Here is a 22,906-nt window from a genome sequence, read left to right as displayed (position 1 = left end):
TTTCCACTGAGGCTTCTGCCTGCAACACCAGCCACATATGTCACAGCTTTGAAAGGACAGGACTCAAATACTGTCAGTGTGTGCCAGTTGCAATTATCTTGCTGAGGAAGCAGCAGCTTGCAAATAATGTCGAGAGCAAATTAAGGGCTTATAGTATGCCTGGCAATGCTTACATTTACTCATGACACTGTTACACTTTCAGCAGTTTCTTTTTTTTTTTGTAATTGGCAAAGCAAGCCGACAGCATTAAGCAGAGTTTAGAGAGGATATTTCAATTCATTAGGCAGGCTCTGTTACTGACACACTAATTGGCGTGTAGACATTGGTTTGTTTTGTTAGTTGATTGAAGATCTTTATTCATATCACCGGCCATCTGAAGGCAAACATCCACATGTCTGCCCATGTTGACGAAGGGAAACTTGCCTTGTTGCCATGGAAAATTATTCTCTATGATTTTTTGTTTGCCTTGAAGAGTTTGTCCTTTCTTGGTGAAAAAATGTTGATTTACAGTCCTTTGGCCTAAACCTCTGAGTATCCCTTAAATATCCTGTTCACTTTATTACTTCACACACTCTGTTCACCAGCATGCACAACAACCAACAGCATTAGTAAACACACCAACAAGATTTATTTTGTTGTGATTTTACATTCCACACTTGAACATTTCCTTTTTTTCTCCTATTTTATGTTTACTCAATAGACACATTACTGATGTTAAAGGTTGATAGATCAGTTTTCTTTTCAACATCTGTCCACAATGGAAGTTGCAGTGTCTCCGTCCTGAAACATCTTCAGCTCTTGTCTGTGTTTCTTCATCAGTTAGCTCAGAAATGATGAGGCTTTCACTTAGCCCTGACGAAGCTGTTGGTCTGATGAGTTGTGAAGCTGGAAATGAGTCCTGCTCGTTGGGTGAGTCATGGTTCAATCTCATGGTTCAATCAGTCTCTGCTTTATCTGAAATGTCCTTATTTGGACATACAGCCAGTGCCCATGTGCTTCCCTGCTAACTCCCTGCTAAGCTTTTATTAGTTCTGATTTTGAATTTGATTACATGTGTTACTGAAAAATCTTTACATTTGACTGTGAACAAGGTAATGTTGCTGATATTTGTTCAAAAGGTTTAAAATCCATCCTTTTTTTTTTTTTTTTGGATCCCTGACAAGGTGTAGTATGGTGACAAGGTGGGACTAAAGGAATCCAAAGCTGAAGAATATGGAATCATCATGCTTCCCTACCCAAACCCAATGTGTCCCTGCAAAGTATCAGGTTTCCAGTCAGGTTTGAGCTTTATTGTTGCATAAAGCTCCAGCTTTCGGTTATGTTCAAACATGATTTATGAGGATGAGTCTGTCACTCTCACTGCCAATAGTCTGTGTCTCATGTGGCTGTATGGTACAGCCTGGAGAGCTAATGTATGGAGCCCAGTGTTAAGTGTTCAATATTAAATAAGTAATTATGAAATAGTCATATTAATAAAAACAGGAAAAATATATGATTGCAAAAATAATTTAAGAAATATTTAAACTGGACTTAGATTCCTTGTATGTGCACACATACTTGGCCATCAAATCGGATTCTGATTCTGAAAACGAATCATTATGATGAAATGTTACGTCATTACTCAACTTCATAATAGCCAATAGTATGGTTTTATAGGACTTCATTTTTATTTTTAGCATAAAATTTGTAATGAACAAGTCTCATTTAGAAAAATGCCAAAATGAAATGCAAATCGACTTTTGGAATATCTAAAGTTGTAATACAGCTAAAGGACTGTGTAAAGATTATAATCTAAAGAATTAAAATTGATTAGTACAGCTTAGTTCAACTGCTCCAGCTATAAACTTCAATGGTGGGAGTAAAAAAATCAAAATCCACAAACATTTGCTCCATAAAATCATTTTCACTACTTCTCATCAATTAGTTCATCTTGCTCCACCTGAATCCAGACTCTTCCTGGCAACTGACAATTTGACACTTTCGTATCCAGAATCTGGAGGTCAGATAAAAGGACAGGGATAAAGGGATAAAGTAATTTCATGCTCAATTGTAATAACAGTATGAGTCTAAGGGAACATCTTTTATTGAGACAGTATGCTCTGATTGCAAAGAAAAGCTGTCCTCACTAAATGTGAATAGTTAAGATTACCCATGTCTTATATGGTCTGCATTGATAAATGTACTGTAACATAGAGGTACAATAGAAATGTATTTTGGAATTAACAACCAGCCATGGTTGCTGATCATTTGGCCTGTAATGTGCAGGCAGCATTTTTTTTATTATTTCATTTTCTTGAGATTCTTTAATGCTGATCTGTATTTTTCTAGCCCATTTTCGTGATAATAGTTGCATTGATTTTAAAAAGTTATTTATGGTAAGGACTTTGTTATATCATTACTGTATGTAAGATTATCTTATTTTAATATTATGTGTTGGCCTCTTTACGCAGTTGATGATCTGTCACTTATGCTCTGGTCTCGTCTGAGAAGCCTCTTTGAAGGCTCAGGGGAACAATTCCATGATGAAACAGACTTAGATAAAACATGATTATCCCAAGATAATGAAAAATTCCAGATCTGATCATCGGAATATCATGTTTGATATCTACAGATAACATTAGAATTACATTATCATAAAAAAACACATCATATTTCATTACCCTGCTGTAAGGGTTTAGCTGGGTACACAAGGGTGAGTGGTTATCAGTGAATCCTTCGGAGGTACAACCACTAACTGAAGAAGCTGTGACAATGATGTTAAACACTTCTCTAATCTCATTCCCTCTAGAGTTTTCTTTAGACCCCACAAAGACTGTGTCACTTTAAAATCAATTTGGAGACAACCCTATTTTATTGTTTGTCTAACATTATTGATATAATTTACAACCACGCAATTTCTACCTTTATCCTGCCTCTGAAATATTTATGCGTTATGTGCGCACAGCCAATTCTTCAAGCCACCATTGCACATGGAGATGTAGATTGACATGTGTAACATTGGAATGTAACTGCAACCCATGAAGGTCACCAAAATGTGTTGCATTAGAGCAGATAATAGATCACAGAGTTATTGAAGGTTAATTCTGGTTTATTACAACTTGGGTCTTATTTTTGTAGTTTTGATGATTCAGTTCTACTCAACAAGTTAATTTCTGAGATCTAGGAACACAGTGACAACCATACAACAAAGTCCAACAAGTCAAAAAACAGAGGATTAACAGTGAGATGATGCAAAGTCTATAGTTAATGCAGATTATCTAAACCAGTGTCAGGCCATGCAGTGTTGGCTACTGGACCATAAGATGTTATCTGATAAGAACACAGAAATCTACAGTTGTACTGCATAACACTAAGAGTTTAATTTTGAAGTACTGATTTTATTGATTTTTGTTTGTCAGATACAGAGCACATTATTAACTAGCTGTGAATGTGGCAGAGTGAGCCAAAGGTCCACATTGCATCTGTAGTCCCTGGGGAATATCACATTTTACTTTATTTTTGTTTTTATTTGGTTTTCAGTTCTGATGAAACATACTGGCAGCTTAAACATTGTTTACAGGACTGAATCTTGGCAGAAAATGATTTATCTCACTTTAGACTTTAGAGTGTCTGACAGTACTTGCTTGACACATAAAATGTGGGTAAACCTAAGTTAACCACATCTCCTGTTCCCACACCCCACTCAACTGCAAGACTGATGCTGATCCAAAAGTGACACTCCCTGATCGAACTGGGATAAGGGCTTATTAAACAAGACCCAAGTAGTAAATAACAAATTATTCTTCAACAAATCCAAGTTCAGGTTTTGTTTCTGGACTGGCTATACAGTGGTTTTCAATAGATGGTTCCAGTGGAGGCTCGTGCTGACTGTGGTCCCACTGCCTTTCAATGTCTGTTTTTTTAATTGAATTATTGGTGTTCAAAGCTCAGTTCTGGATGACTGGATGTTCATGTCTGTGCCTTCTCTCATGACCTACACAACTAACTGCTGTATTTGGTCCTGCTAAGAGTTCGAATGGCCTATTTATTGCATTATGATCATCTTCCCTAAGGTGCATAGAAATATTCAAGCCCGTGAAGTGTGTACTTTGATTTGTGACTCATGATTGGTTGTAGAGGCCTTGAGGAGCTTTTCCTCTTTAGTCTAGACATCTTTTGACTGTGGCACTTTTTTAACTTTGTGCTTTGATATTGTACTGTTTGCAAAGAAAGCCCTGGCACATCTTGACTGTTGGTGAAAGAAAAAAACAGGATGAAAACCTGTGCTGTGATAAACAGCAGATCTTCACAGATTCCTGGGAAGAAAAGCATGTGCCCATCAAATGCAGTAATTTAAGCCTTCTATAGTTGCTCAGGGCAGCAGTGCACAAAGTTGAACATGCCACCCATTAAAACGACTCTTTTTTATCTGTCATGTCTGCTGGGAGTCTCCAGAAAAGATGACAAGGTAGAAGTCAGTTGGGTTAAACAGGATATTACATCTCTCCATTATGTCTTTCTGTTTGTCAAAGCTCCTGCCTTTATACATCCCTAAGGCAGAGCTCCACTTTGTCATTATGATAACTTTGTACAACTTTTTTCTGCAGAGACTGCAATACTTCCCCACACATACACACACTCATACACACACATCTACCTCTATGACTAGAATGGAAAAAATCAAACAAACACGACACATTTGCTCTGAAAGTATGCTCAGACAACAGTTCGTTCACAACATGATGGGTTCAGTAAAAAGGAAAGTACACTTTGAATAAAAGAGGAATGCATGTATAAAATGCTAAATGGCATATGGGATCATGAGACAGAATGGAATGCACCTACACGAGAATGAAAATGGTACGACATGACAGTTCCTGGTTGTCTCTTTTCTGGAATATTCTGTACAACAATATACAACGGTGGAGGTCCTGGATCTCCTTTCTGCCCACATATCTCAAGTAACTGGAGGGACCTCAGAACACTGAAATTTAACAGATGGCCACTAAACATGTTCCCAGGCCAGTAGGTCACATGGTTTCATGTCTGGTCCATTCCCTTGTGAATTATCCCGCAGGAGGCTCCAAGAGGCCAACTCCATGAGAAACTTCCATAAGATCTTTGCTTGATCTTAATAATCTCTTTCCCTCCAATACCGTTGATTCAGTGAGTTCTCCACAATCACAGTAGACCAGTTAATAGAAGCAGTTCTCATGTTGAGTTCCCCCTCTTTTGCTATAACCATTCACTATCCAAAATTTTGTCTTTCAGTGTCTTCCTGAATTTCCTTTTCAACCTTTCAAGGTCACAGTCCATTTCAGCGCCTGGCCCACAACAGCAAAACAAGCACAACTTCAAATTTTTGATAATATTCTTTAGTTCTTCAGGTTTTTTCTGTTATTTTCAAGATAGCAGATCATCATGACACCCATTTTTAAACGCACACACAAATAAAAAAAAATCTGTAACCAGAAGAGACTGGAGATGAGTAGACAGATGAAGACGGAACAGTTTTTCTGTTTGTTTGTTTGTTTGTTTGTTTGTTTGTTTGTTTGTTTGTTTGTTTGTTGTCAATCTGTGGGTTCAGTTGGTCTTCGCACGGCTGCCAGCTTTAGCAGACGGTGCCATTCTCCTGTCTGGACTTGGGGCAGGTGGATCGGGGTATCGGCTGAACAGAGGGAGCCAGGGTGCAGAAGAAGCCAGCGATGAGGGTGAGGCCGAGGCCTCCCCAGGCGCAGAACATAGACCAGCCATAGCCGTGGCCAATGTCATCAGGCAGGCCATACAGGTACCGCGGGTAACGGGAAAGCTCAAAGTTGATGCCAGCAACGCAGGTGCAGAGGGAGATAATGCAGAAGGTTCCTGAAATGATAGAAGATATTAAAGGATAAAAATACATCAGATCTTTGCTACAGTGAAACAACCAAACCCCAAATCCAAATATGTGACAACCACGGCATCGCCCGGTGAAAAGCAGGTACCGAAATTACCATTTGCCTTTTAACTGGTCTTTGATGCCAAGTCACCAATATCTTACCCTGTCTGCAAAAACATTATTTAATTATATTTTTGTATGTTTACAGCTGTTCCAAATAGCCACTTCTGAAGGCAAGGTGAAAAGGCTGTTGTCACAGAGATGTGATGATTTGCACAAACCGATGGCACTTTCAGACTCTCCTTGAAGGTATTCAGGATGTTCCATCAGGCTGTTCACATGAAGTGAAGTATCATGAAGTGATAGAGGTAGTCATGTAAAAAATGAAAAAAAATTTACTTGAGGGAGAAGTTCAAACCCAGCCTATTGTCTCAGCTCCACATACCTGACCAATCAGTGTGTGAAGTCAGCATGATTGTTGGATTTGCAAAGTTATAAAAAGCGACCTATTTTTGTTGGCAGTGACCACTTTGCAGATGCATAAACTGTAAACATAAACTGTAAAATATGTAATCCTAATGGCATTACATTCCCTACATTACAGAACTTTTCCAACTCAGTGTGTGATTGTTTTTACTGATGATTCAACCATTAAAGTTTCAAGGCCATCAAGTGTTGGAAATGCTTCAGTAGACACCGATACCGCTCCTGGATTCAACAAAAAGGACTGTTGTGTCCAGAGCCCTGGCTGCCTGATATAACCCAACCTCATTACTCTACTGCGTTTGCATTGCAGTCTATCGTTAGTGGAGAAATTTGTCTCTCTGCTTGTTGCTTGTTGCTGAATCTTTTCCTGGATGATCTTTGAATGAAATGGCATTTCTATCATCTATTGGCAAATCCCACCAGACCACAAGGAGCATATACCACCAAATCACTGACACTTTTAAATAATCTGTTTGCTGTATCTCATCTGAATGATTCCTTTATTTTTGACTAGGTTTAGTAGCTTCAGTTGGAGATGCAGCCTCTAAATTTGGCCTCATTTTGGGAGCTCCTTGACCCTGTGGGCTGCTCTGCTGTGAGTTGGCCACTGCAGACTGACCCAGCCTATTTCTTATGCCTTTATTGTCAAGCGACATAATTGACTTTTTAATTGCCTGTTCATTATACAACTGTAGGACACAGCACAAATCCAAGACCCATCATAACTGAGTGTGCAGTTGCCTCCTGCCAAGCCAGAGCTGTGCAGCACACAGCATATCAGTGTGTGTGTGTGTGTGTGTGTGTGTGTGTGTGTGTGTGTGTGTGTGTGTGTGTGTGTGTGTGTGTGTGTGTGTGTGTGTGTGTGTGTGTGTGTGTGTGTGTGTGTGTGTGTGTGTGTGTGTGTGTGTGTGTGTGTGTGTGTGTCACTTACTACTGACTGTTCACTGCCAGAAAGTGGGGCACTCAGAGTTGTGTGTGTCTGTGTGTGCGCGTGCTTTGGGGGATGCAGGGTCTGGATTTGCACACTCATGTTCAAATGGATAGCTTAGCAAAACAGCTGGTCTGGCTCTATCAAAAATGCACCAACCAACACCTCTAAAGCTCACTGATCTGTTGCCTCAGAGGTGGAGCTGCTGACCATGAACCATGACACCCTTAGTTTGAATCCAGCCAAGGACCTTTGTTGAATCTCTATCTCTCTCATTTCCTGTCATCGCTCTGCTATTGCTATCTATTAAATGTGTTATGAAAAACAAAAACAAACAAAAAAAAAACAAAACAAAACAAAACAGAAAAAGAACAATTAGTATGTAGTCTGGACAGCTTACTGAAGTCTTGTCACTCCATTACAATTGTCAGCTTTGGTACCTCATGCCTGTAAAGAGACCAAAACCTGCGCTCGCTGACTGTGGCTGGCAACCATGCTAAGACCAGAGATGCTGTGCAGTATTTGGTTAATGGATAAACTGTTATTTGTCAAGAAACACCACACCTAAAACTACAAACTGTTTTTAGATTTCTGTTTGTGTATAGATTAAATAAATCAGATACAATGTGCTCATTGGTGAGCTTCAGAGCTGCTGGTAGGTTTACTGTTTAACTGTGGTGAGAGTGAGCTCACTGTTTCTCTCTGCTTCCAGTCATATTGCTAAGCTTGGCTAACCATGTCCTGACTCCTGCTCTGCACTTCACACATAGACATGAGATTAATATCAGTCTTCTCACACTCTGAAACAAAGCAGAAAATACATTGAACTATTCCTTTTAAGTTTCAGTTTTAACTGAAAATTGTTGAATTTTTTTTCCACCATGGTTTGAGATGATTATATCACAATTCTTGCATGTGTAAATAAGTAAAAGGCTGATTTACAGAAGCCTGTTACCACAAGGGAAATGACTGAATAAATCCAAAGTAACTGTAGGAGTGATAAAAATGTATGTTTCTTCTGAATCTTCTTACTGTCTGTTACAGTATTAGGATGACTAATACTAAAATCAGATTACATTGAATGAGACTCACCTCCCATGAGGAAGAGGAGGCCAGCCACATATTGCATGAGGCCTCTGTCCCAGCAGCAGCCGAGCACACCAATGATCCAACCGAACAGGATGATGGCTACTGCCATGCCCATGAAACCTGCCGTCATTCGCCGCAAGTCTGAGAAAACACAAAAGGAGAGAGGTTAACATCACTAAAGCAATCACACTGACCTGAACAGGATCTCATAGCTGTGAAGAAAGAAAATATGACCCACACATGTTCATTCTCCTCTCAGATCTCATCTTTCAAACATAATGGGCTCTATTTTCGACTCCGCCGCCGGCGCGGCACAGGTGCAGCGCAAAGTCAGGTCTGCTGCGCTGTTGGGGCGTGGCGGCGCAGACTGAGGTAAAGAGGGAGGGGGTACCCTCGGAAAGAGGGAGGGGAGAAGGCATAGACATAATATACGTAGACGCCTCGTTACGTGCTGGAGCGTAATCCAGCATCGCCGCCATATTGGGTGGGTCTCCGCTAGCACCAGAGCCAAGCGAAGTCAACCTAAAGAGAGCAACTATGCCCCTATTTATTTTATTTTATTTTATTTTATTTTATTTTATTTTATTTTATTTTATTTTATTTTATTTTATTTTATTTTGCTTCCCAGCCCCAGTTGCCAACTTAACAGGGTAGTGTAAGACGCTGGAATGACCTGGAATTTTAAAGCTAACTTTTCCAGGCCTTAAAAAAAAAAGAAAAGGAAAAAAATGTACTGAGCAGGAATATATGGGAGCCTTGTATGTATGTATGTATGTATGTGTTAAAATCAGTGTACATCACAAACATCAGCAGTTTCAGTCCAGGCTATTATGGAATCTTTGTCATCCTAAAGCTCTGAACAGTTGTTTAAATTTAGACACGTCAGGCCAGACGGTGTGTGTGTGTGTGTGTGTGTGTGTGTGTGTGTGTGTGTGTGTGTGTGTGTGTGTGTGTGTGTGTGTGTGTGTGTGTTTGAAAGCAGCAGTGGACTGTGGGCCGACACACATGATGAGTTGGCCAAAAAGAAAAAAACCTTCCTCGTTTCGACAGTTTGTTTTGGTGTAGTTTTATTCTAACACAACTGAGTAAAAAACTTGCTCAAAGTTTAATGCGCATGTCAACAGGTTATGTGAGATGTCTGGCTTTTGTGTGTGTGTTGTGTGCGCGCACGTGTGCATGTGCCTGTGCTTAACTTTACATTAAATAAACTCAGCGCACAAAACAAAAATGAAGAAACTCTTGTGTTATTGGTGTGTACAGAATGGTCATGATTTGTGTGTGTGTGTGTGTGTGTGTGTGTGTGTGTGTGTGTGTGTGTGTGTGTGTGTGTGTGTGTGTGTGTGAGAGTGAGAGAGAGTGTGTGTGTGTGAGAGAGAGAGAGAGAGAGAGAGAGAGAGAGAGAAATAAATTCAGATGAACAATCAAACTGTTTCTTTATTAAAATCTAAAAATAATTCATTTATACATTTATTAATGTGGCATACCATATGTCATAATAATATGTGTATTATGCTCTGTAACAAAGACAAAGTATTTCAGCATGAAAGCATTTGTTTTTAATGTGTGACAGCGTCCTGTATCATAACTACATCTCTGACGTTTGTAACAACCAAACTGTGTGAAAATCGGGTAAAAATTAGAGGAGTTATGATGATAATTGTAGCTGGACATACACCTTCCTCCGTTGAAATAAATGCACAGGGGGGCGCATGGGAGACCCATCCAAGATTGCGGCCACGTTGAACGTCAGTTCCAATAGGAAGCGGCAGTCAATGAGGCGTCTACGTATATATGTCTATGGGAGAAGGCGTGGAGTGGGTTTGTCACAGCCAAGTCAAATCTTCACACAGCAGCTCCTCACCTCACTTTTAAGAACGCTGCTGGCGAGGCGCATGGCAAGTTTCCAGGAGACTGACGTCACTCATGTCTCCTGACATCCGTTTGTATTACTTTGCACACCTCGTTTGTGGTACATTTTGTTATATATATATATATATATATATATATATATATATATATATATATATACACACACACACACACATATATATTCTCAATATAAATATTTTGGTTTTATATTTGCTTTTTATATATATAGCTCTCTCTCTTTCTTTTCTATTTCAATTCTTGTAAGGAGCACTGCAACAAATACAATTTCCCCTCGGGGAATTAGGGGATTAGTTCGCATCCCTGTTTCACCTGTGTACATTCGGTCAGGTTGAGTGACCATTACGCGTGCCGAACGCGCTTGCGATGTGGTCAGATGAGATACTGATCAAAATATATAAATTTAGGTCTGACTGTATGTGCTGACTCAGATAGTTGCATTGAATTGTGGCTGTTGCTAATTATTGATCGCAGTGTGCGTTCGATGACTGACCGAGCACTGCTGAAAACACCGTTAAAACCACGCTGCCGTCTTGTTGACGGTGTGATATATGGCGTCATCAACCACGTTTTCAGTGGATAGCTGTTATCACCTAGCAGCCACCCATGCAGAGGGGTGTCCCCCTAGACGTGCCGAACGCGCTTTCGATGTGGTCAGATGAGATACTGATCAAAATATATAAATTCAGGTCTGACTGTATGTGCTGACTCAGATAGTTGCATTGAATTGCAGCTGTTGCTAATAATTGATCGCAGTGAAATGCCAGACACTGTGGAAACCTGACTGTGAGGTATTGGTGACTTGAGCGCACAACTCCGCTAGTTTACGAAAATCCACTTGCACCACTGGCGCACAGAGTTGACCAGGTCTGCCGCCGGTGCAGACTGAAATGGTCGAAAATTCCAATGCGCCGGCTCATTATGCCGACACCTCCCCCCTACTGCGCCGCAACGGCCACCCTGGCACACCTCTGTACGTCTTGGTTTACCAAAATACCAAGTGCGCCGTGCGCCTGCCTGCGCCGCTCGAAAATACTACTGTGCCGGCGGTGGAGTCGAAAAATAGAGCCCCACGTTTTAAGGGTGTATTTATAGACAGCCTCATTGGTGGCAGTTAAATCCTGGGCCTAAAATGCTTCTCTATGTTCGCTTCATATGAGCATGACCTGCTGGTTGTGCAGTAGCGAGGTGTCCTGGACCTGAACTTCATAATGGATTTATTTTATAACAAGTAGCATCAAAATATTAATGATAAATACATCATGTCTTTGGTTTCCCACAGCTTTGTATTAAGAGTCTAATTATGAGTTATATGGTTACCTCAATGATCATGATGGGCAGCACTGCTAAAATGTGTATTTACCATCATGTTAAATGTTAAATTTAAGTGCAGTTTTACAAATGCGGTCCATTTTGTTTAGATGACACAGTGAGGGTAAACAGAAAGAGGAGACAGAGATGAATAAGGCCAGGCTCTGATAAAAGGACATCAGCGTGCTCTGCAGGAGGGTAATGACATTGAGAGTGACTGGCTGCAGTGAGGGGCTGAAATACAGAGGACGAAAAAGGAGAAAGAGGAAGAGCTCCAAGCAAAACCCTGACTCCCCTTTCCTAAGTATAATATTATAATGTCATGGATGAACTGCTCTGTTGGGGGGAGAATGGGGGAGGTTGAGAGGAGGCCGGGGGCTGTTACAGGGCTTGGGTAGAGGACACCATGTGGTAGGGTGAGAAAGGTCAAAACATTTGGCCTGAGAGCATAAATGTAGGACAAGAAGACAAGCCACCTCTAATGTTGTACATGCTGCACATGTTCCTTCAGTTTTACTACAAAGCTTTTAACTCCTTCACTCCCAGCATCCACTGTAATGGACACAAAATATTTACTGGCCTCTTGCAGCGATAAACCAACATGGCATGGCACCGGACCAGCATGGCAGACAGGAAGTGGTGTAAGAGACTGTTCACCTTTTTGATATTAATTTACTAAGCTCATCGTATTAACAGCTCTTCTGCAGATGTCTGAAAATTCAAGAATGAATGACTTTTTCCTAGTTAATGTCCACCGATCAAGTCTGGAGTAATATATCTGCTGTCTCAAGCAATATTAATCTGATGTATGAACTTTTTCTTTGTCATTTTAAATCACATCAAGTTCATTCCATAATTTCACTGAAGTGTACAGCTACAGAGGTTATTGAGCATCACTATAAAACCACTAAACTGTGTTCTCTTACAGTTCAACCACAATAATCCAAATAGGAGAAGCTCTGAGTTGATCAAAATATGAAATGCTCATCTGAGAAGCCTTTAGTTATTACTGCGTGCTCACAGTGCTTACGCTTTACAAGCAGTAGCAAGTGATTAGAGAGCCCCTTCCCCCAACCCTCGATTTTGCCTCCGGGCACATATATGTACAAGCTACCCCTCCTTCTTGATGGAGGTTGTTTTGGCTGAATGCAGCTTGTGAGGAATCTTCCAGACACTACTTGGGGCTTAAAAAAATCCCCGAACTCAATTTAAATGCAATTTCTGAGGAAAAAAGAGAAAAAATAATGTAGCTGCTTTTATTTACAGATAATTCTCCTCATAATAAAGACAGAAATAAAACATTATTTATTGAATTGGTATTTTTGGTACCCTAACATTACAAAGGGAAGTATGGCAACCAGTTTCATCATAATATATTATGTGCTAGATGATATAAGTTCACTGAAGAACCTCTGACTAGTGCTGTCAGGCGATTAAAAAAATTAATCTAATTAATTACAGGATTTGTAATTAATTAATCTAATTAATCGCATTTTAATCTCATATCTGCTAAACATCCCCAAATAAAGAATTTGAATTCTAGGACATTACAATTCACTGACATTCACATTACAGCTGGTGAATTCTTTTCATCACTGTAGTTCTCGACGGTAGCTGGAAATTAGAGTCAGATGACGCTATCTGAAACGCCTCTTTTAGGCCCTCGTCTTCCACGATTGAAATCGGCCTGCAATCAGCAGCAACCCACTTTGCGATTGAGTTTGTCAGTTTTTCTGTCGTGGCTTTGCTCATTCGTTTTCCTAACTCAGCAAGTGTGGGTTGGCGGAGTGAGCTCACGGTAGCACTAGCGGCACTAGCAGCAACTACATGTTTACATGTAGTGTTTAAATGATAATTCAGGCTGGAGCTGCTACGGTGATAGGAAAATTCTTTTTTACACAAGGTACAAATCACTGCGTTCTTGTTAATAGTCCCGTCTTTGTTCTTTTTATAAATAAACTTGCTGTTCAAAGGTCCAAGTAGGCTTGCCTCGCTCTCCGGTGTCGCATCCATGTCTGTTGTCACCCATAGACATATATACGTAGACGCCTCATTGACTGGCGCTTCCTATTCGAGCTGACGTTCAGCCCGGCCGCCATCTTGGATGGGTCTCCTATGCGTCCCCAGTGCATTTATTTCAACGGAGGAAGGTGTATGTTCAGCTACAATTATCATCATAACTCCTCTAATTTTTACCCGATTTTCACACAGTTTGGTTGTTACAAACGTCAGAGATGTAGTTATGATACAGGACGCTGTCACACATTAAAAACAAATGCTTTCATGCTGAAATAGTTTGTCTTTGTTACAGAGCATAATACAGACATATGGTATGGCCCATTAATAAATGTATAAATGAATTATTTTTAGATTTTAATAAAGAAACAGTTTGATTGTTCATTTGATTTCTCTCTCTCTCTCTCTCTCTCTCTCTCTCTCTCTCACACACACACACACACACACACACACACACACACACACACACACACACACACACAAAGTCATGACCATTCTGTACACACCAATAACACAAGAATTTCTTCATTTTTGTTTTTGTGCGCTGAGTTTATTTAATGTAAAGTTAAGCACAGGCACATGCACACGTGCACGCGCACACACCACACACACAAAAGCCAGACATCTCACATAACCTGTTGACATGCGCATTAAACTTTGAGTAAGTTTTTATACTCATTTGTGTTGGAATAAAACTTCACCAAAACAAACTATCGAAACGAGGAAGCTTTTTTCTTTTTGGCCAACTCATCATGTGTGTCGGCCCACAGTCCACTGCTGCTTTCAAACACACACACACACACACACACACACACACACACACACACACACACACACACACACACACACACATACCGTCTGGCCTGACGTGTCTAAATTTAAACAACTGTTCAGAGCTTTAGGATGACAAAGATTCCATAATAGCCTGGACTGAAACTGCTGATGTTTGTGATGTACACTGATTTTAACACATACATACATACATACAAGGCTCCCATATATACCTGCTCAGTACATTTTTTCCTTCTTTCTTTTTTTTAAGGCCTGGAAAAGTTAGCTTTAAAAGTCCAGGTCATTCCAGCGTCTTACACTACCCTGTTAAGCTTGTAACTGGGGCTGGGAAGCTAAATAAAATAAAATAAATAAAATAGGGGCATTGTTGCGCTCTTTACGTTGACTTTGGTTGGCTCTGGTGCTAGCGGAGACCCACCCAATATGGTGGCGACGCTGGATTACGCTCCAGCACGTAATGAGGCGTCTACGTATATTATGTCTATGGTTGTCACCCTGCTTTGGACTAGTAGCGCAGGTAGGATGCGACCTGCCACTGCAGCCTATACGGGTCACTCAAAGGGCCAAATTTAAAATGCTTGCGCATTGACTTGCCTCTCATGATTAATTGCGTTAATTTTTATAGCGCGTTAATTTGCAGCGTAATTATTTAATCTAATTAACGCGTTAAACTGACAGCCCTACTTCTGACTTCTGTGAGACTGCCCAGCTTTAACACTTGTGTTAGTGACACACATTAAAACTGCCTTCAGCTATTTTTTGCCACTTGGGAGCAGTGCAACAAGTATTAATCAGATTTCTGATATATGCGTGTTCATCAAGTGGCCTCTTTTACCTCGCACATAGTCATTTGATCGATTGTTAATGTAAAAACTATTAATTAGAGCTGCTTTCATTTTGAATGTAATAAAATATATTGTCATTTGCAACCATTTATGCTACACCTCATCCCAGATGAGTGTTATGTGTCAACAACATGTCTGACCTGATGGCAGACATGGCCAACATTTGAGTCCCTTGTGTCAAAAAACTGGCCATTTATAGCAAATGGTTAAACAGTTAGTCTGTACTCCTTCAGAGAGCTCTCAAAGAGTCACAGAGGAAACAAGTGTCATGCTGGGAGAACTAATCCTCTTAATAAACACATACATGAACAGTCCCTCTTAGATAAAAATCAACCATAAAGCTTAAAACATAAGGAGGAGGTTGGAGTGATGGAGGAGCTGTACAGCAGAGAAACAGAGTTGGCATCAGTGTATGAGCTGAGTAATAGTGACAAGCAATGCAGGGGAGACTTCAGTGCTCTGTCTGAACTCACAATATGTTCCATATCTGAGCTGTGTGCTACGAGACAGTCTGCTTGGAAGCCACCAGACCTCTAAATGACTGCAAAATAATGAGCAATTACAGAAACAAAACAGCTTAAAGAACCTCTCCTTTATTGTGGAAATGAAAAAAACTTAACATGATTTAATGAAGTTTTATTAATTTCTTAGTGGCTAAAAAAAAACTTGACCTGAAGTAGTTATGCAGTTGTGTCTCAGGAGGTCAGAGACAGTATGACAATGATCAGTAAACAGAAATCTGTCGTCTCACCAGTGAAGGATGAGTGGAGGAAGGCAGGCGGTAGTTCAACATGCAGATGGTGCGGTATGAGGAGGTGTGGGTGTGGACACATTTACTGTAATCAAAGGTTTGTTTTACAGGGCTAATCCAGTTTTTCACTCTATGAATGGGAGGTTACTCATACACATAAATGAAGACTTATTATTATTATTAGACTTATTATATTATATAAATCAGAATATTTTATACATTAGATTTACTTATTTTCAAGTTCCAGTTCCTTCAGTTCACTCAATCTCAGCTGTTCATAAGCACACTTGAGAGTACTTGAGTATTTCCTCAGTTTTTTGTGACTTTATACTCCTACTCTTACACTTCAGGGACTTTTCCTGATGAGTAACTTTACACTAAATCTATTTATTTGAGTTAGTAAGGGCACTTGTTGCCTTTCTCTGAACAATAATGTTGCCAATTCTGCCCTCTCACATAAAAAGTCAGACAGTGCCATGGAGAGTTCTATTTAATTCCCTCTGACCACCATGAAACTACTATCCTTTCATAATGTAACTCTCATTTTTAGATGTAATTGGAAAATAAAGCATGTGTACAACTGTACAACTGTAAAACTGAACTGAAATTCATCACATTTAGTAGAGGGTTGAGACAGAGAGATGCTGGAGCAATGTACCTTTAGTTCTGTGAGGTGGGTGGGAGTGTCAGCGGAGGGGTGGGAAGCTTGGGCGCTCTAAATTAGAACCCATTTTTCTATATGTTAGAGGGGTGTTCTGAAGTTAATATAAGGTGTTATTTAACTTTTTAAAGAACAATTTGAAGACAGGACTTTTAAATGTAATGGAGTGTTGTGGTATTTACTGAAGATTGGAATACCGTTTTCCATTGCTGGACCCAATAGAACACACCTGCTTGAAATCTCTGCAGGTGTGCAACATACATAATGGGCTCTATTTTCGACTTCGCCGCCGGCACAGTGGTATTTTCAAGCGGCGCAGGCAGGCGCACAGCGCATTTGGTATTTTGGTAAACCGAGGCGTACAGAGGTGCGCCAGGATGGGCGTTGAGGCGCAGTAGGGGGGAGGTGTCGGCATAATGAGCCGGCGCATTGGGATTTTCGACCATTTCGGTCTGAGCCGGCGGCGTAAAAGTGCGCTGAAAGCTCGCCACCTCAGACCTGGTCAACTCTGTGCGCCGGCGGCGCAAGTGGATTTTCGTAAACCGGCGGAGTCGTGCGCTCACGTCACCAACACCTCACAGTCAGGTTTCCACAGTGTCTGGAATTTCACTGCGATCAATAATTAGCAACAGCCGCAATTCAATGCGAGTATGAGGTCCTTACCATCTAAGGACCTCATACTTAGACATCAGAATCAGAATCAGAAATCCTTTATTTATCCCCGAAGGGAAATTGTTTTTGTTGCAGTGCTCCTTACAAGAATAGAATTTGAAAAAATTAGAAAAGAAAGAAAATAGAGAGAACTATATATATAAAAAGCAAATATAAAAACAAAAAATATATATATAAACAAAATATACCACAAAATATAGAACATCATATAAAACAATATATATCCTGAGGAAAAATAAACAGTATATACAAACGAGGTGTGCAAAGTAATACAAAGGGATGTCAGGAGACATGAGTGACGTCAGTCTCCTGGAAACTTGCCATGCGCCTCGCCAGCGGCGTTCTTAAAGGTGAGGCGAGGAGCTGCTGTGATTGGTGAAGATTTGACTCGGCTGTGCGCCGGCTGCGCAGCTCACGAAAATACCAAAGTCTGCGCTGCCACGCCCCATCGGCGCAGCGGACCTGACTTTGCGCCGCGCCTGCGGCGGAGTCGAAAATAGATCCCAATGTGTCTGCCAATTAAAAAAAAAAAAAAAAAAAGGCTGCGCACCCCGCGCCAGGTCTGTGGGGCGGTGCAAAAGTGCGCTTAAAACTCGCCACCCCAGACCTGGTCAACTCTATGCGCCAGCGGCGCACAGCTGCGCAACTGGATTTTCGTAAACCATCGTGTGCTCACGTCACCAACACCTCACAGTCAGGTTTCCACAGTGTCTGGAATTTCACTGCGATCAATTATTAACAACAGCCACAATTCAATGCAACTATCTGAGTCAGCACATACAGTCAGACCTGAATTTCTATATTTTGATCAGTATCTCATCTGACCACATCGCAAGCGTGTTCGGCACGCGTAATGGTCACTCACCCCGACAGAATGTACACAGGTGAAACAGAGATGCAAAATAATCAATGATCGTCACTGTGCCAACCAGAAACAGCCGTGACATCCTACAGAGCATATATACTGCATCTATCTCAGAGCACTCCAGAGACAGAGAGAGACAGACACATGGAAAAAACGTAAGTGATGATCGTTCCGCCTGCCGCGGAATCGAAAATAGCGGAATCTCTCTTTTTCACGTGTCATGTGGTTTTGCTACAGATTTTGCTCTCAGCTAACTGCCATGAAATCTCCTGTGGCCTAATCTAGAGGAAGTTCCCCCTGTGTAATGAGGTCCTGCGATTCCACAGCATTGCTCACCCTCTCCCGCATAAATACTGTGCTGAACCATGAGTGTCATCCTATCTTTCCTGTAGCCAAGACCAATGGACAGATGTGGACAAGAAGACAGAGAAGACAGGTGGCAGTAATAGTTGAAGAGTATTAATAACCAAGCACACTGTGTCTCAGAATGATTAACTTGATTCAATAAACAAAGCAAACCATGGATGGCATAATGTCACTACCACTGGTGTTTTGATAGAAGTGCAAGAATGACCTAATGATATTTTTAAAAAAATTAATACATCAAAAAAAGAAAAAAGAAAATAGAATAGATAGAACATGTAAAAATCAGACAGCTTTGGAGCATGTTAGCATGCTCAAAATAACAATGCTGACATTCTAATGTTAAGCTGGTAGTGTTTGTCATGCACCTCTTAGCTTGGTGAGTTAGCATGCTAATATTTGCTAGTTAGTGCTTAATACAAAGTGGAGCTAAGGTTTTGCAGGTATATGGTCACCAAACTATTGGAGCGTTTTTACCTGCTGGTAGTGCAGAAGTTCTCCAAAAAATACTGAAGGTGACATGAATGTGTGTATCATGATAATTCATCAATTAGTTGTTAAGACATTTAAACTTAAACCAAAACTGTCGATCTATGGTGGTGCTAGAGGGAAAGTCAGGGGATCACAATTTGGATTTAAAAAATGTCATGGCTCTGGAGAGCTGAACAATTACACAAGATGCATGCAAACATGTGCTTTTTCATTTTCAGTGAAGGCTAGCAGCTTCCCCCTGCTTACAGTTGTTGCACGAAGCGAGGCTTAACACATGGCTGGATTTCTGTATTGTACACAGAGATGACCCAGAGATGCTGATCTGACTCTGGGCAAGATGACAAAAGACAGATTGCCTGCAGCAATTTCAGTCAATTTGCTATAAATGTGTGTTGCCTCAAGTTTTCCAATCAGTCCCTGGAAATCAGTATCACATACTGTAGCTCAACACTGCATACAATATCTGCAGGAAGTGGCTGCAGGTACAGACAGAAGATAAGAATGGAGGGATTTTAGGGCTTTGGATTTTTTAGGGACTGATGTCAGCACTTCTCTGACATGCAGACTAACAGTAATACACAAGGAAGAAAGACAGAATGACAGGCACGCCGACTGGGCTGTCAGTCAGTGACTGGGAGGAAAGCCAGCAGAGGACTTTAACTGAATGCACTTTTTCTGGCCAAATTCAGTGAGGACACAAAGTGTGTTGATGCATATGCTTGGTGACAGCCAATTACTTTAAATGTCAATGTCAATGTCACAATTTTGGCATGGACTCAATAACTTAGACATCGTTTTTACACAAAAGTGAATATGATTCTTTTACAGAATTGACTGTAAAGCATGTCATATCTTTAGAAAAGAGCTAATGTTAATGATACCTTTCATGCAGAAATCAAATTATGCTGGTAAAGTCAGTAAGGATCACAGCAGATGTATGGAGCTGTTGTTTGAACTTTGGCACAAAGTTGGAAATTCGATGCAACCAATACTACACACCCAGCACACCAGTCAGTCTTATAATTCCCTCCTTAATTGCACAGTTCAAGTTTTTTGGAGGCAATAAAGATAACGGTTTTGATTGCTTTAGGTCGTGATCAACATTGCCTACTTACTTTGGGACCAACCATCCATTCCACTTGGTAAGAAATTTAGACCTGAGAGCGGGATTTAATATGAACACTTTCCCTATTGGTACAAACTCTTTCAATTCTTCTGATATCTGACCAACTGAGTTAATCTGGCAATACTGAATTCCCCATTTGGTCTGTCCACTGAGCTGTCCTTATTTCACTCAACCACAGTGCTGCTCAGCAGACGGAAGCTTTGCACAGACCTGGTAAAACTCCCCCACTACATTTAACAATGGATTCAAATTTGTTATCTTTGTGCCTTTTAATGTATGTTAGTTGGAAGAAGGGGAGTCAATTAGCTATTGCAACAACCTCACAGACTTTTATTACTGGACCAAGACACGCATTTCAGGACAAAAAAGCCACCCCAAAAGTGTACCGGTGTCAGGTCTAACCCCTATATTCCAAATGGTACTATGTCAGGTAATTTCGTCACAAGTTAATCTTCATTTTCCCTGTCTACATGTCAACACTGCAGACAGAGTTTCTGAATATTGTCACCCTAGAGGGAGTTTTCCAAAAACCTTTTGAGTGATCTAAAACTTCCTTTGGGTGTGAACCAAAGACCAAAACACATAGAAAACGCCATGTTTTGACAAAAACTCCTGACAGTGTGAAGTAGGCACAAGAGTTTCACTCCCCCAATTCTACGGGGAAGAGTAGATAGAAGTAGAGAAATAAAAGTAGAGGAGAAGACTTGTTACAGACTGGCTCTGGGAATGTGACAAAGACGGAGTCCACACAAGAGATTTACTTAAATTCAATTTATTTATACTAAGGTTATCACAAAAGAACATGTGCTGTGGAGTTGCTGAAGTTGCTGCACAGTGACACACCCTCACCATTAGCCTATCATCTCGCTGCTATCTTTTTAAATATGATTCTTTTTCTGCCTTAGTTCTTTCATGGTGTCATTATGCACACCCCTCCATCTCCCCATCACTGCCCAGTCTTCACAGATCTTCACCTTCATCCTCATGAGCCATCAGTCAACAGAGTCATCAGCCACCACCACCACCACCACCAGTGTGTGGACTCCAGACACTGGGGGGATTTGTATTGCTGCTGCTCAGGCTAATGCCCCTTGATTACAAAATCTCTCTGTAGACTCTAAGGACACTTTCTGATATGACTAAATTATCACATATCATCTGTCATAACACATATTATCTTACTTCATTTACCTGTCTTTCCTGATTGAAATGCTTTCATAGTCTGGAAGGCCAAGATGAGCTAAATCAGCTGATGACCCTCCTGTGTCAGCCAATTTCCTGCTGAAGGTGGCCAGGGTAGCTTCCAAGACAGTGGAGGAGCCTCAAAGTACACCATTGTACTGAAAAGTACTGTACAACCAGCCTGGACTCTTAATGGGCCCCAGATCCATGTCTCTTGATTTAAGTTTGCTTTTGGATAGATTAAGCCTGAACTAAGTCCATTTACCAAAATCGTAGGACACTGATTGAGTGGAACAAAAAGTTACAGCACTGCAGAAACCCAGGTTCGGTAACCAGTAACAGTGCCTCTGGCTTGGCAGAGGACACTATCAAACACAGCTGGCAGTCTCTCAGGGGGGTGGTCAGTAACAGATTGTGTTCTTGATGCAGCACCAACAGCCAAAACTGGTTGGTCCATATACACTGTGTCATTGTGTCTACACCCTTGAAGTCAATGTGTGTGTGTGTGTGTGTTTAAGGGGCACTTAGCTAAGACTCTATATACTTTTTTGTTTATTGTGTCATCCCAGTCATTCAATTCTGTGAAGCTGGCACCATAATGCAGTGAATAAATACACAATTCTTGCTTTTTTAGGATTCCCTTTTCCTTCTGTTACACAGACATCATGGTGTATCTAGATGATTGTCTTGATACAGAATCTCTCTATCATGATACCACCGATATCATGGGCAAGATATTGTTATAGTATCATATCATGAGTTACTCTGTTACCCCTAGTGACCACTTTTCAAGGTGTCACGGATTAGTGTCACTAATTCAGTATCTGACCAAATGTGAAATGTCACAATCTCCCTTTCTGTTCCTGAGTTATGGTGTTGAATAATGGCTAAAACTGTTTTTTGCAGAACATGATGATGATGTCACAGTGAAGTTGACCTTTGACCTTTTAAAATGTCATTTTATAAAATGTCATTTTATAAAATGTCATCACTTCATCATTTTATCCAATTAGACATTTGTGTGAACTTGTGTCATAATTAGTGTATGAATTCTTGCATTATGACCAAAAATGCACTTTGTGAGATCACCTTGACCTTTGACTTTTGACCAACAAAATGTAATCAGTTCATCAAGTCCAAGTTGACGTTTATGCCAGATGTAATGCTATCCCCTCCAGGCATCCCTGAGATATCGCTATGACAGCTGACTTGGATATATCAGCTGAGCTGTTGCATCTACATACAGGTTATCTCCTGTTCATGGGTGACTGGGCATTGTCAGGTTTGATGTGGATACCACACTGAGAGACCTGTTTAAACCCTGATGCACAGTTTGATGCATGTCTCTGCTGCTGTCAGCTTGTCTGTCTTTGTCTGTGAATCTTAGATAGGTCCTTGCAGCAGTCAGAATTCAGTCCAGGCTCACAGGCCTGTGTGTTGGCTGGAGCTGGGAGCTGTCAGACATCATCCATGCTGCTGCATTTGACCACATTTCATCTCCCCTGGAAGTTTGAAAAGCATGAGTGATGGACATACTCTGGGTTATATTGTGCGTCCACCGTTGTGTTATGCTAGCATTTTCTATG

The 22,906-nt window shown here is 40.7% G+C and overlaps 1 protein-coding gene across 1 annotated transcript in view; it reads right to left on the bottom strand.

Moving 5' to 3' along the window:
• Positions 1-609: 609 nt before the first annotated feature.
• tmem178bb (transmembrane protein 178Bb) overlaps positions 610-22,906 on the bottom strand; it is a 209,913-nt gene continuing 187,616 nt past the window's right edge. Inside the window, exons 4-5 of the mRNA XM_070992069.1 lie at positions 8,361-8,498; positions 610-5,841 (exon numbers count right to left, since the gene is read on the bottom strand). Of these exons, the coding sequence (XP_070848170.1) occupies positions 5,591-5,841; positions 8,361-8,498 (389 nt within the window). The 3' untranslated portion in view covers positions 610-5,590. The remainder of the gene's footprint in view (positions 5,842-8,360; positions 8,499-22,906) is intronic.

The sequence above is a fragment of the Chaetodon trifascialis genome, chromosome 22 (assembly GCF_039877785.1).
Source record: "Chaetodon trifascialis isolate fChaTrf1 chromosome 22, fChaTrf1.hap1, whole genome shotgun sequence".
In the NCBI taxonomy this organism is placed as follows: domain Eukaryota; kingdom Metazoa; phylum Chordata; class Actinopteri; order Chaetodontiformes; family Chaetodontidae; genus Chaetodon; species Chaetodon trifascialis.
Note: the sequence above shows the minus strand (reverse complement) of the source record. Positions and strands in the feature narration are given on the sequence as shown.